General features: G+C 43.0%; 1 protein-coding gene across 1 annotated transcript; it reads left to right on the top strand.

Moving 5' to 3' along the window:
- Positions 1-769: 769 nt before the first annotated feature.
- On the top strand, positions 770-14380 carry LOC126996071 (glutamic acid-rich protein-like). Its single transcript, XM_050856141.1, has 3 exons — positions 770-929; positions 12072-12226; positions 12574-14380. Exons 1-3 carry the CDS (start codon positions 924-926, stop codon positions 13046-13048), a joined length of 636 nt encoding a protein of 211 aa, XP_050712098.1. The 5' UTR covers positions 770-923; the 3' UTR covers positions 13049-14380.
- The last annotated feature ends 1087 nt before the right edge of the window (positions 14381-15467 follow it).

The raw sequence follows: 15467 nt of genomic DNA on the forward strand, positions 1-15467 counted from the left end.
CCTTTTCATTTCCATCTTTCATACCCACTCTCTAAATGCTGCTCGCTTCCACAACACCTGTCCCAAGCACTTCCACATCCTTGGCACACCTGACTCGCACCTTTCCAACCTTCCTTCCATCACCTCCACATTCTTTGCACACCTGTTTAACACTTGCTCTAACCTCATCCTTGCTCTAACATCATCACATTCTTTTCAGACTTATTTCGCATCTACTCCAACCTTTCCACTTTTGTTCAGTCACCTCCACATTCCTTGTATACTTCTTTCGCCCCTGCTCCACCTTCACGCATTCCCTCCATCGCCTCCACATTCTTCGCTCCTGCTCCACTCTTTCCTATCTGTGCCTTCCCTGCGTCAATCAGCTCATCCCTCACGCGCACCTTACCTGCTCACCCTAAAGACCCTGATGAGAGAAAGGTGTGTGCTAATCAGTGTGGCACGTCTGACGGCTCCTTTTTAACGCCCAGCACGTAACACTAACCAGCCAGCCCTTTTTTATTTTCTCCATTTTTCTCTCCGCCTTCTTCTCCCCTTTCCTCGCCTGACCACCGTAGCCAACAACTTGCTTTCTTACGGCCCTGAGGAAGGTCACCAATGAGAGCGCAGCGTCCCCCGGGTCCGTGACGTCACTATCGACATTCGTTAGTTCCCAGCCACGCCATTGGTCCCCTGGAAGCATGACGTCACTCCCATTACCCGCTGATTGGCTTAGAGGGCCTAGTTAGACCGTAGCACCGACACCCACGTCACTGTCCTGGCCCAATGGCTGGTCTGCGCCGCGTAACCTTGCTTGTCCCGGGGTGCCTAAAGGGCGTGGTGTGGGGATCGCTATATATTGAAGGCCCGACGCGAGGCAGGCACAGTGCAGGCTTGTCTCCGACGCTGACGACATCCCTCCGTGCCTCCCCGCAGCCACAGCCATGCAGGTAACGACCAACGCCGCCTGTGTGTACGGGAAGGCACAAACAAGGAAAACAACAAAGAGCAGAGCGTCAGATAACACACGCCTTGCCGCGGACCGACTCCACCTTGTGCCCCGCCGTTGTTGTGATTTGATTCTGATTCGTCTGCCAAATGTGTCTCGAGTGTCAGACGTGAACGCCGTCCCGTCGGCTTGAATACCAACCCGTCCACTTGTCTTATTTTTCGTCCTCGCCCCTCACTTCACTTTCCATTGAGAGCGCAGCGACCTCAGGACACGTGTAAGAGACATGTTTCATCTTTTTCTTTCTTTTTTTTTTTTGACATGATTTCTCACTGCAAGCGTAGGTCAGAATGAAGAAACAAGACCTCCATCACTACTGAATCTATCTTTCTTTTCAATTTTGCTTTTCACGTTGTCTGTAGGTCGAGCGTTGTGTAAAATGATGAACAGAAACAAGATCTGCAACAATTCTGAATTCAACTTTTTTCTCTATGATAGTCATGCGTTCACGCGTAGAGAAAAATGATGCAATGAGAAGCAATATTTACAACTTTTCTTTGGCCCTTTAGTGGACACGAAAGGAAAAGAATATATTAATGATAAGAATGTATCAATTTTTGCGAAAGTTAAGTATTATCGTACAAATATACATCGACGTGAAAATAAACTGAAAAAGCAACTAAAATTACGCCTTCAATTGATGTTTAGCTCGTAATTATGATGACAAAAACGATATTATGGGAGAGAGAGAGAGAGAGAGAGAGAGAGAGAGAGAAATTGTGGACGAATTTTTATCAAGGTCACACTCATTATATAGGCTTATCACACGCCCGCCCCTGCTCTCTCTCTCTCTCTCTCTCTCTCTCTCTCTCTCTCTCTCTCTCTCAAACACGAAGACAATACCAACAACTCAGAAAAATTATGTAACCTATTGACAGAGTGTGTGTGTGTGTGTGTGTGTGTGTGTGTGTGTGTGTGTGTCACCTCTACAAAAACACGCATGACCTTCCTTCTGAACTCATTCTCACCTCGCCTCCTCCTCCTTACCTCCCCCTCCTTTCTCCCACCCCTCCCTCCCTCCCTCCTCTTCCTCTCTCTATCTTTTTCTCCATTCATCCATATTCCTCCTCTTTTTCTCCCTGTTCTTCCCTCCTCCATTCATTCATTCACTTTTTATCTCCTTCCCTCCTCTCCTCCTCTCTTATTTCCTCTCTTCATCCATCTTCCTCTCATTCTCTCTTAATCTCCTCCTTTCCTTCCTTCCTTCATTCATTCATTTATCTCTTTTTTTCCTCTTTTTCTTTCTATTTTCATTTCTCCATTCATCTTCGTCTCATTTTCGCCTTACCTTACTTCTTTTTTTCCTCCCTATTCTTCCTTCCTTCCTTCATTCATTCATTCATTCATTCATTTATCTCCTTCTCTCTTTCCTTCTCTTCTCTCTCCATCCATCTTCACCTTAATCTCCCTTTACTTCCTCTTTTCCTCCCTATTCTTCCTTCCTTCCTTCCTTCCTTCCGCTCCTTTGCCCGCCTCTCTCTCTCCCCTTCCTTCTATTTGTCTTTCTCTTACATATTTTAACTACGTATATTGTCTGGCTCTATTACGTCATTTAAATATTTACTCTCCTCTATTCTCTATTGTTTATATTTGTTAGGCTTGGATTCATCGTAGTAGTAGTAGTAGTAGTAGTAGTAGTAGTAGGAGGAGGAGGAGGAGAAGTAGCTATTGTTGTCGTTTTTGCCACTTGAAAAAGACATTTGAATTAATTTTATCACTGAGAAATTCCTTCCCCTTCCTTACATTCTTTTCTTACTCCTCCCTTTCCCTTCACTCCTCTCTCCCTCTCTACTCTCTTCCCTTTCCTCCTCCTCTTCTTCTTCCTCCCCTTTCCCTACATCCCTCTCTCCCTCACTACCTTTCTCTTTTCTCCTCTTCTCTTCCCTGTTCCCTTCTCTTCCTCTCTCCCCTTCTTTCCATCCCTCCTCTTCCATCTCCTTCAATCCCTTTCCTTCACCCCCCTTTTCCTCTCTCCCCCTCTTCCCTTCCCTTTCCTCCTCCTCTTCCTACTCCTTTCCTCCCCGTTTCCCTTCACCCCTCTTTCCTTCTCTACCCTCTTCCATTTCCTCCTCACCTTTCCCTCTCTCCTCTACCCTCTTCTCTTCCCTCTTTCGCCCTCTCAGCACCAGCATCCAAATATTAGTAAAGGTCAGAGTATTGGAAATTGAGAGAAGCGTTTAAGCCCATTGGATTATATCGTATTTGGAACTGATAGAAAGAGAGAACGGCTAAGTGAGATGTAGAGAGAGACAGGGGAAAGAGAGAGATGAAGGAGGTGGAGAGAAGGGAAGGGAAGAAGTGTGGATAAAAAGATGTATGAGAGAGAGGAAGGAGAAGATGGAGGGACAGTAGATAAGAAGGGAAAATAAAGACAAAGTGAAAGGGAGAGTAAAGAAAGGAAGGTGAGGAGGAGAAGAGGGATGCAAGGTAGATAGGGAGAAAAAAGAAGGAATTGAGAGAAGGAGAAGAAGGAGGGACAGTAGATAAAAAGGAAGAATAAAGACAAAGTGAAAGGGAGAGTAAAGAAAGGAAGGTGAGGAGGAGAAGAGGGATGCAAGGTAGATAGGGAGAAAAAAAAGGAATTGAGAGAAGGAGAAGAAGGAGGGAGAGTAGATAAGAAGGAAGAGTGAAGACAAAGTGAAAGGGAAGAATAAAGGAGGAAAGGAAAGGAGAAGAGGGAGGGAAGATAGGTAAGGAGAGATAAAAAGTGAAAGTGATTGATTCCTTTCTCATTCTTTCTCATTTTTCATTCGCCAAACATTTCAAAGTCAGTGTTTGTTTGTTTGTTTTCTAATTTTTCATCCGCCACACATTTCTAAGTCAGTATTTGTTTGTTTGTTTGTTTGTTCTCTCATTTTTCATTCGCCAAACATTTCTAAGTCAGTGTTTGTTTGTTTGTTTGTTTGTTTGCTCTCTCATTTTTCATCCGTCAAGCATTTATCAGTGTTTGTTTGTTTGTTCTCTCAATTTTCACCCGCCAAACATTTCTAAGTCAGTGTTTGTTTGTTTGTTTGTTCCACTTTTCCTTTCTTTATAGCCCCAAATATAAACCTGCTCACCTCCCTACCTTGAACGAGAATCTACCTGGTATTAATCTGTCCGGTTATCTATCCATCAATCTACCTGTCTGTCTCTCCCTCGCTCTCTCTCTCTTTCTCTCTCTTTATGACCTGCATGGTAACTATTTTGCTCTCGTGTCTTTCTCTCACTCTGTCTGTCTGTGTGTGTGTGTGTGTGTGTGTGTGTGTGTGTGTGTGTGTGTGTGTGTGTGTGTGTGTGTGTGTTTGTCTCACCCTCACTCTACCTGCTTTGTATTTTATCGATGCATATTATTTTGGCGATTTTTTGTATCTTTTTTTTTCGCCCGTGTCTCCATGTCAAGGTATCGTATGTGAGTGATTGTTGTACCCTGAAGGACAGTCTTGTATCTCCCGCTGTGCTTTCTCTCTCTCTCTGTCTCTGCCTTTTTATGTCTCTATTTTTGTCTGTCTGTCACACGGTTTCTCTTTTTTTTCCTCTCTCTCTCTCTCTCTCTCTCTCTCTCTCTCTCTCTCTCTCTCTCTCTCTCTCTCTCTCTCTCTCTCTCTCTCTCTCTCTCTCACACTCCCTGTATAGGGAGAGAGAGAGAGAGAGAGAGAGAGAGAGAGAGAGAGAGAGAGAGAGAGAGAGAGAGAGAGAGAGGTCATGGAGTGCAGACAGGTAGGTAGAGGAGGAGGAGGAGGGTGAACCAGGTAGACAGGAAAAGATATGAAGACAAGGTGGGGAAGAAAGTGAGAGTGGATAGGGGAAGGAAGGGAGGGTGGGAAGGGGCGGGAAGGCAAGGGGGTGCATAGAGCGGGGCAAGGCGGGGCAAGGGTGGGGCAAGGCGGGGCAGGGGTTTGAGTGGTTAAATCATTGAAGGAGAAAGCAGCGGAGGTCCCCGAATTTGGCCCCGTTTGCAAGGTTTGAGTACATTGCTAGAGGGAAGGAGGGAAGGAAGGAAGGGAGGGAGGGGAAGGGAAGGGAAGAGAAGTGAAAGGAGGAAGGGGAGGTAGGAAGGAAGTGAAAGGAAATAAGGAAGGAAAAAAGGAAGTTAGTAAGGATGGAAGGAAGAAAGGAAAGAAGGAAGGAAGTGAAAGGAAGGGAGGAAGGACAGGTAAGAAGGAAGGAGAGAAGGGAGGAAAGAAAGGAAGGAAGGATGAAAGCAAGGCAGGAATGGAGAAAGGAATAGGGAGATAGAAAGAAAGGAAGGCGGGAAGGAAGGTCAGACCAGAGAAGGGAAACAAAAAGTGGAGACAACAAAATATAGAAAACCAAAAACGAGACAAAAAAATAGTAACCAAAGCTGTAATGAATAACCAAAGCTATAATGAATAACCAAGGCTATAATGAGTAACCAAGGCTATAATGAGTAACCAAGGCTATAATTAGTAACCAAGGCTATAGAACAAAGAAGAACAGTACCAAAAGAGCACAGTGCAAATACTATACATTAAAACCCCACCCGTGAAAAATCAATGAAGAATAAACAGTCTTTGAGGAAATGGTAAATATATCGCTCCAGCTGACCTCAATCCAGTACTTTTGACCATGCCTTCTCGACGCGGCCAGGGGGAAGGTCAACCACGTGTGTAAAGGAGGAAGAGGAAAAGAAGGAGGAGGAGGAGGAGGAGGACAGGAAGAAGGGGTAGGAAGTAAGAGAACGAGAATCTGGAGGAAGAGGAAGAATAAGAAGGAAAATAAAAAGACGAGTAGAAGAAACGGAAGAAAATAGAAATAAAAGGAAGAAGTTAAAGGAGGAGGAGGAGGAGAAGAAGAAGAAGAAAGAGTAGAAGAAAAATATGAAGAAGACAGGAAAAGAAGCTAAGTAAGAGGACGAGAAGCTGGAGGAAGAGGAAAAATAAGAAGGAAAATAAAAAGACGAGTAGAAGAAGCGGAAGAAGAAAAGGAATAAAAGGAATAGCTTAAAGGAGGAAAAGAAGAAAGAGTAGAAGAAAAAATGAAGAAGACAGGAAAAAAGAAGCTAAGTAAGAGGATGAAGAACTGGAGGAGGAAAAAGAAAAAGAAGAAAAATAGCAAGACGAACAGGAATGGAAGTAGGAAGAAGATAAAAAGATAAGAAAAGAAGGAGGAGAAGAAGAACAAGTAGGAGTATTAGAAGGAAGAAGAGGATGAGAAGGATAAAGAAGAAAAAGAGGAGAAGAAAGAGAGGACGAAAAAGAGAAAGAGGGAGGAAAGGAGGGAGCCCCAGGAAAGGAGATAAACGACTGTGATAAAAGATGACGTAATAGGAGCAAGGTAGTAAGTGAGGCAGATTAATTAGCAAAGATAATTACCTGATAGACACAAGAGTTAACAATGGGAAGATTAATTGTGGCGCTGAGGAGGCCATTAGCGGAGAAGAGAAATGAGGAGTGTTGCAAGGGTCGCCTCCACTCAATGCCACCTTCACCTCCCATAGACAGGTAATTGGGCAGGTAAATGGGGTGACGCAGGTACGGGAGACAGGTGTGAGGAGAGACGATAAGGAGACAGGAAGGGAAGTAAATAACGTGTCAACAAGAAAGGTGATGGAAGATGAATATGGCGCTAGGGTGACAGGTAATTAGACAGGTAAATGGATGACGTAGGTATGTCAGGTAGGTATATCAGGTGTCAGGTGAGACGATAAGGAGATACAGAGACAAAGGTACATAACGTGTGAATAAAATGAGAAAAGGTGATAAATGAGGAGTATGATGCTAGGTTGACAGGTAATGAGACAGGTAACTGGGAAAATACAGGTATGAAAAAAAGCAGGTGTGAGGAGGGAGGATAAGGAAATAGAGAGATAAAGAAACATAGCGTGTGAAAAGAAAGAAGAGAGGTGATAAATGAGGAATGTGATGCTACCTCGATAGATAATGAGATAGATAAACAGCGAATACAAGGATAAGACAGATGTAAGGAAGTAGGATAAGGAGACGGAGAGAAAGGTACATATCGTGTGAATAGAAAGAAGAGGAATATGATGCTGCCTTGATAGATAATGAGATAGATAAATAGCGAATACAAGAAGGATAAGACAGATGCAAGAAGGTAGGATAAGGAGACAGAGAGTGTGAACAGAAAAAAAACAAGAGGTGATAAATGAGAAATACAAGACTACGCTGACATTCTTCCTCTTCAACTGTCCAGGTAAGTGAGATTAGGTTATTAATTAAGGTGTGAACGAACAGGTACGTACGAAGGATGAAAAGACAAGGAGACAAAATAAATGATACGAACAGGAAAGTGATAAAAAAAGAGCATCATAAAAAAAGAATATATGATACGACTCCAAAACTTTCTCTTCACTTAACCTGGTATATGGGAGGACAGGTAGGCCTAATGATGGGAATAATTAAAATTGCATCATAAAAGATAAAGATAATACTACTACACAACTTTCTCTTTAATTAGCCTTTTCTATGGGAGGCTTAGAGGTGTTGGAGGACATGTGTGTGTACGGAAGAAGAGATTAAGAGAAAAGAAGGTGAAAGAGAATAGGTCATACAAGCACCATATTATCGTACTCAGAGCATAGTATTTACCGGTTTCTGACGCCTAACTATTGCCAAGAAACATCAGGATCTAACTCTTTTAACGATAACTATAAATGAGTCTCGTTTTTGGAGCCCAGAAGAAGAAGAGAGTAAGAGAATAGAAGATGAAAGAGAATAGGTCGTACAAGCACCATATTATCGTACTCAGAGCATAGTATATACCGGTTTCTGACGCCTAACAGTTGCCAAGAAACATCAGGATCTAACTCTTTTTACGATAACTATAAATGAGTTTCGTTTTTGGAGCCCAGAAGAAGAGAGTAAGAGAAAAGAAGATGAAAGAGAATAGGTCGTACAAGCACCATATTATCGTACTCAGAGCATAGTATTTACCGGTGTCCGACGCCTAACTATTGCCAAGAAACATCAGTATCTAACTCTTTTTACGATAACTATAAATGAGTCTCGTTTTTTGACCCCAGAAGACAGTTTTGGGGTAGGAAGTCGGGAAATATAAGCGGCTGAGTACGACAATCTGGCAACGTTGCATACAAGAGTTCAGTTAAGTTCAGTTGAAGGTCGGAGAATTAGCCTTTGCATCGGCCTCAACCTTCGCTCTCTTTTATCTTGTACGGAGGGAAGGAGAATAGACAGTGAAGAAAGAAGATGGAACTAAATAACATGATAAAGAGGGAGGATAAAGTTGAGAGAGGACGAGTGTTCAGTTCAGTTGAAGGTCGGAGAGATAGCTTTTCCATAGGCCTCAACCTTCGCTCTCTTTTGTCTGGCACGGAGGGAAGGAGAACAGATAATGAAAAAAGAAGATGAAAGAATAAGGTCATACTAGCGAAATGTGATGTTAAACCGAAAGACTTTAGAATGAACCTGATGAATGAGAGAACAAAGGTGTGGAAAGACTGATAAATATGGACAGAGAATAAAGATGAACCCGAAAATAATATAAAATGACAGAGAGTAATCCAAAAGCGAATTGTGATGTTAAACCGAAACTTTTAATTAACCTGATGAATGAGAGAACAAAGGTGTGGAAAGACTGATAAATATGGACGGAGAATAAAGAAGAACCAAAAAATAATACAAAACGACAAATTTACAGAAAAAGAGTAATCCAAAATAACAAATTGTGATGATAAACCGAAACTCTCTTTAATTAGCCTGATGAATGAGAGAGTAAAGGTGTGGAAACGCTAAATATGTACGAAAGAAGGAAGTGGAAACAAAGAAAAAAGTTAGTTAATCATGTGTCGACCAAAAAAAATATATATAAACGGCGACATCAATAAGAAACATAATGATACACTTAAAACCTTTCCCCTCCACTACCTTTCATCGTCACCTCTCCACTCAGACAGGTTATGTTGAAGAGGAGGGGCAGTAAGATAGATGAGAAGGAAGATAATGGCTGAGAGAAGAAGATAGACAAGAAAAGAAGATAGAGAAGAGAAGAAGATAGAGAAGAAAAGAAGATAGAGAAGACTAGAGAAGAATAGAAGATAGAGAGGAGGAAAGAAGAAAGAGAAGAGAAGATAGAGGAGAAAAGAAGGCAGCAGAGAAGAAGATAGAGAAAAAAAGAAGATAGAGAGGAGAAGAAGATAGAGAAGAGAAGAAGATAGAGAAGAGAAGAAGATAGAGAAGAAAAGAAGATAGAGAAGAATAGAGAAGAATAGAAGATAGAAAGGAGGAAAGAAGAAAGAGAAGAAAAGAAGATAGAGGAGAAAAGAAGGCAGCAGAGAAGAAGATAGAGAAGAAAAGAAGATAGAGAGGAAAAGAAGATAGAGAAGAGAAGAAGATAGAGAAGAGAAGAAGATAGAAAAGAAAAGAAAATAGAGGAGAAAAGAAGATAGAGGAGGAAAGAAGATAGAGAAGAAAAGAAGATAGGAAAGAGAAAAACAAGTAGGCTATCATCTGTTCTCCTTAGCTGATAGGATATATGAGAATGGAGATATTATAGACGTACAGGAACTAAAGAAAGGAATATAGAGTGAGAATAAGACACGCATCGTAAGTCCTCTCTATCTCATGCTAAGGGTATTCGATCCTGCACCGTTAAAGACTCCAATTCCACCTCTCCATCAGACGTAAGATAACCTCAATCCTACTATGTTAAAGGTTCCAATTCCACCTCTCAGTCTAATGTTTTGGGTATTTCATCCTGCTTCATTTTACGTTTCAAATTCCACCTCTTTATCGGATGTAAGATTATCGCTATCCTACTGTGTTAAAGGTTCCAATTCCACCTCTCAGTCTAATGTTTTGGGTATATATATTTCGTCCTGCTCCATTTTAAGTTTCAAATTCCACCTCTATCTGATCTTAAGGGTATTCCACCTTGCTCCGTTAAAGTTTCCGATTCCACCTCTGTGTGATCTTAAGGGTACTCCATCTTGCTCCGTTAAAGTTTCCGATTCCACCTCTATCTGATCTTAAGGGTACTCCATCTCGCTCCGTTCAAGTTTCCGATTCCACCTCTATCTGATCTTAAGGGTACTCCATCTTGCTCCGTTAAAGTTTCCGATTCCACCTCTATCTGATCTTAAGGGTACTCCATCTTGCTCCGTTTAAGGTTTCAATTCCACCTCGCCATCTGGTTCTCCGTCGGCCCTGACTTCTCGTTCTCCATTAGTTTTAACCTGAATACATTAGAGGGAAGAAAAGGGGTGTTCGTCATCGCATTGTGAGGGCGACAAGGGCGGGGTGTGGCAAGAGGGGGGGGGGGGGGGGGAAGGTAAGGTAGGGAAGGTAGAGGTGTTTGAGACAGGTACGATTAATGGCTAAAATGGTGGTGATGGTGATGGCGATGATGATGGTGGTGGTGGTGGTGGTGATGATGGTGGTGGTGGTGGTGGTTATGATGATGGTGGTGATGACTTTCTCTCTCTCTCTCTCTCTCTCTCTCTCTCTCTCTCTCTCTCGGTAAAAGTAAAGAACACGAAGACTCACCTTATTAATGGTGTTATTGTCCCCTGTCACCTGCCCGAGAGAGAGAGAGAGAGAGAGAGAGAGAGAGAGAGAGAGAGAGAGAGAGAGAGAGAGAGAGAGAGAGAGAGAGAGAGAGAGAGAGAGAGAGAGAGAGAGAGAGAGAGAGAGAGAGTGTTTTATGTAGTCAATTATCAGCCTCGTTCTATATTTTTTTCAACCCATAACTTGTTCCGACTCTATTTTTAAACCCTTTTTCTGCTTCCTCTTCCTGTTTTTCCTTCTTCCACCTAATTCTGTGTCTCTTTTTCTCCTTATTTTCCTTTTTTTCTCAATCTTCCTCCTCATTTTCCTTGCCATCCTATTCTTCCTTCTCTTTTTATCATCCTCCTCCTTCTCCTCCTCTTCCTTTTTCCTATCTTCCTCCTGGTTAATCTCCTGCAGAAGTGGTTAACGCAGAGACCATCAACTCCTTCAAGAAACGCATTGATCGCCACTTTACTGCAACGGGAGTGAACTGAACGTTCCCAAGAGTAGGTACACAAGTGCTTTAATCCTTCCCTGCAAGCCACTCCTATGGCAAACGGATTGATTAAATCACAGAACGCAGGCAGCCTAGTAATGAGCCAACAGGCTTTCTGCTGCCTGCTAGTCCATGTTTCCATGTTTCCTCCTCCTCCTCCTCCTCCTCCTCCTCCTCCTCCTTTCTTCAGACATCAGAATCACAAAAGGTAAAAGAATGACGAAAACAAAAACGTGAAGGTGAAAACGAAAGTGTCTCTCTTCGTGACCTTCAGCTTCCTTTTCCCTTTCGGCGGCGCCACCACACACCTGGTTTTTGCGGTAACGCCAGGTAGCAACAGGTGGTGGGGACATTGATTACGGAGGGCAGGTGTGAGGGTGCGGGGAGGGGGGGGGGAGGGTTGGAAGTGCCTGCGTGTCTGCCGCTGTGTATGTCAGGAGGGAGGAGGACCGTGTGTGATTGTGCGTATATATGTGTGTGTGTGTGTGTGTGTGTGTGTGTGTGTGTGTGTGTGTGTGTGTGTGTGTGTTATTTGTTGAGATGTTACCCCTAAATACATTCTATAAGGCAGTTTCATCGTAATTAAGTGAATGCATGAACTCAATTCGTCGACTTTTGCGGATTTTTTATGAGAAAGTCTAATGAGGTTTGCAATCGTTCCACCTGTCTAGTTTAATTAGTGGGTTCGGCAGGTGTCATGTCCGTGAACTGGAGCTTAATCACTTCTTTAATTAATTTGCATGTATTCAACTACGATTTTTCTTCACCTAAACATCTTAATTAAGATTGACAATTGCAGATGAAAGTTCAATGACATATTTTCTTTTTTTTTTTTTTTTAGTTTTTAATGGCAAAAAAACATGAACAATTTGTATAAAGTTTTGCCAGCCTTTTCTTTTTACTTTACACAAAACATGTAAAATAAGAATGACACTTGATTATGGATATTTTAAACTCATTTCATATTTTGGTTTTGAAGAGCAAAGGGAAAGGAAATTGCACCCTTTCTCTCCCTCCCTCATTACCTGCCACGCTGTCCAATTTACTCTCACCATTTTCCACATTTATCTCCCTCCCTCACCCTTCTTCACCCTCCCTCACTCCCTGCCTCGCCTTCCAGTCCTCCCTCGCTGTCTTCGCCCTCCTGCTGGCGGTTCTCGCGTCCTCGCTCGCGGCGCCCCTCCCTCGGCCCTCCTACGATGAGGACGTCGCCACCTTGAGCAACTTCGAGTCCCTCAAGAACCACTTCAACATTGGCAACGGTGGAACTTACATGTGAGGATCGTGAAGCTGACAACACTTCTAATCTTTCCTAGTTCCTTTGAATGTTTTGCTCTTGATTTGTTAATGATTTCTTCCTCAATAGCAGTAGTTGTCATAGTAGTAGTAGTAGTAGTAGTAGTAGTAGTAGTAGTTGTAGTAGTAGTAATAGCAGGAGAAGGAGGAGGGGTAGTAGTAGTAGTAGTAGTAGTAGTAGTAGTAGGAGTAGGAGGAGGAGGAGGAGGAGGAGAGAGGAGGAGGAGGAGGAGGAGTAATATTAGTAGCAGTAAATCAAGTCGAGGCTCCAACACACATAACCTTACCTAACCTTACCCAACCTTCCTTCCCCGTCCTCGGCGCAGCTTCATGTACCACGCCGGGGACAGCGAGCGAGCGGAGGAGCGGAACGAGGACGGAGATGTGAAGGGCCACTTTGCTTTCCTGGCTCCAGAGGGCCTCGAGTACAAGTTCAAGTATGACGCTGACGAGGACGGCTACAAGGTGGAGAGCGACGCCCTGCCCACCGCCCCCGAGGACACCGAGGACGTGAAGCAGGCCAAGGAGGAGTTCTTCGACGCCTACGAACGCGCCCTCGAACTCGCCGAAGAGGACGACTACGAGTACTCCGAAGAATCAGACGAGGAGTCCAGCGAAGAATCCAGCGAAGAATCCAGCGAAGAATCCAGCGAGGAGTCGAGTGAGGAGGAATCTGAGGAGGAATCTGAGGAGGAAGAAGAAGAAGAGGAGGAGGAAGAAGAGGAAGAAGAGGAAGTAGAGGGAGAAGAGGAGAATGACCTTTACAGCCAGTACCTCAAGCATTTCGGTTTCCGTTCATAAATTCATCAACCAGGAAGGAAAGTCGTTAGAATTAGTCTCTTATGAATTCATCTTCCCTTCCTCCTCCTCACGCTCGCTCCTTTATGCCTCCTCCTCCTCCTCCTCCTCCTTCTTGCTCTCTTCCCTCATTTGCCTTTATTTATCATTATAGCATTCGCTCCTCCTCATTTTCCATCTCCTTCTTTCCCATTTTCTTTACCTATTTTTATGTCCTTTACCGCGCGCATCGATCGATCTCAAAACGAAATACTCCATCAGTCTTTCTTCCTATCCTCCGCGTCTTCGTCAGTAGCTTTCCTTAACAACTCCTATTTCTCTATTTTGTCATCGTTTTCATAGTCTCTCAGTGTGATTTAGAGTAGAAAATGGATACTTACCTTTTCCCTCCATTATTTATTCATTCACTCATGACTTCTGTGCCAACCTCAATAACCGTCCTGTCTTAAATACTCGCATTTATTTATTTCACGCGTTTTCATGGTCTTGCAGTGTGATTTAAAGTGGAAAACTGGCATTTGCATATCTTTCCACCTCTTACTTACTTACTTGCTTTCTTCTTTCTTCTGCATCGTTATCAGCAGTCTTACAGTCTCAGAAAATCCATATTCCTCTTTGCTTTCCGTTTTGCCGATCTTTCGATGTGATTTACCCGGTGCTCACATTTCCCTCAACTCCTCATCTCTCTCCCTCCTTCCTTCTGCGTTTTCTTCGTTGCTCTTCTCGCCTGGAAAACTCAAATTCTTCTACTAATATTGTCTTCCTGAAGTTGGAAACGGACGCTCGCATTTCCCAGCACTCCTCATCTCTCCCTCCTTCCTTTTATTGCTCTTCTGTCCTTAGCAAACTCAAATTCTTCTTCATATCCTGTTTTCCGGGGCTTTCAGTGGCATTTGGATTTAGAAAACGGACGCTCGCATTTCCCTCTTTAATTATCTACCGTAGCTTCCCCTTCCTTCTTTCTAGTCCTTCCGTTTTCTCAGTTTTGCTCGAAAGAAATAGACAAACAGGAGCTCATAAGGGCGGCGGATCACTCGAGTCTTGGATGATAATAAGGCTTCGCTTCCTCGCTTCCCTCTTCGTTACGTACAAACTCAGTAGCAACGCTCAACGTATTTATATATTTTGTATTTATTTGTCTTCCGTTCTTTTCATCTCTCGTCACATATCAGCAAAAATAATATAACTCTATCTATTTTTATATACTTTTGTTTGTCACTCAGTCTCGATGTATTAGTATGAAGCTTACGATGTGTTGACGGTGTGTGTGTGTGTGTGTGTGTGTGTGTGTGTGTTAGTGCAATAAAGAAATGGACCAATAAATGTTTTGCATAATCTCTCTTATACATCCTCCTCCTTCTCCGTATTCATCTATCATTACTATTACTATTACTATTACTATTACTATTGTTCATTTATTTACTATTTCATTTCCTTAAGCTCACGGTCACAAGTATGAGGTGATTTTCGTTGAGTTGCATTTCTTTTATTCTTTTCTATCTTTTACGTTTTCTCCCATAACATACAATCACTCCCCTTTCTCTCTCTCTCTCTCTCTCTCTCTCTCTCTCTCTCAATACGACATCCATCTTGCTCTTAATTCCTGCTTCCCACCTTCGCTCCAGTAAGTTACGTCCCTTTATGGCCCCAACACTTTGCATGCAGACACCACAATTCATCTTCGTCACCCTGAACATTCGTCTCTCTCTGTAATACTTTCCCGCAGCCTCCGTTCCTTGCGACACTGTGCAGCCCTTCCCAGCCAGACAGACGAGATATTACTCCTTGTTTTGTTAGGTTAGTATGCATGTGTGTGTGTGTGTGTGTGTGTGTGTGTGTGTGTGTGTGTGTGTGTGTGTCCATCTCTCCCCTCCTTCAGTATTTTTTTTTCCTTTCTCTCTCGTTAGTTGGTTTTGTATTAGCAACAACAGTCTTGTTCTTCTTTGGTAGGGTTGTATATGTTGTTGTTTTAAGTGCTTCCTTGAATGAGTATGAGATCGAGAGATTAGCATATTAGGTAGAAGGAGACAAATGTAGATAGATATATAGGTAGATAGATATAGATAGATAGGTAGATAGATATAGATAGATAGATAGATAGATGGATGGAAAGATAGATAAATAGAAAGATGGATAGAGAGATTGTTAGATAGCTAGGTAGATAAACAGATAGATAGTCAGATAGATAAAAGGAAAGAGAGAGAGCGAGAGAGAAACTCACTTACCTGGCCTGGCCTATTACGGGGCCTTCCTCTCACTCTCAGGTAAGGAGGAGGAGGAGGAGGAGGAGGAGGAGGAGGAGGAGAGGTGATTGATAGGTGAGAGGGGAGGATCGATCAAATGAGGGATTGATAATGTGTAGGAGGTGAAGGAACGACACAGGTGGTAAGTTTCTCTCTCTCTCTCTCTCTCTCTCTCTCTC

The sequence above is a fragment of the Eriocheir sinensis genome, chromosome 9 (assembly GCF_024679095.1).
Source record: "Eriocheir sinensis breed Jianghai 21 chromosome 9, ASM2467909v1, whole genome shotgun sequence".
NCBI lineage: Eukaryota > Metazoa > Arthropoda > Malacostraca > Decapoda > Varunidae > Eriocheir > Eriocheir sinensis.

Bases quoted from the DNA above. Each gene is read 5' to 3' on its own strand.
- LOC126996071 (XM_050856141.1), top strand. The intron at 12,227-12,573 runs GTGAGGATCGTG...TCCTCGGCGCAG, and splicing joins GGCAACGGTGGAACTTACAT to CTTCATGTACCACGCCGGGG.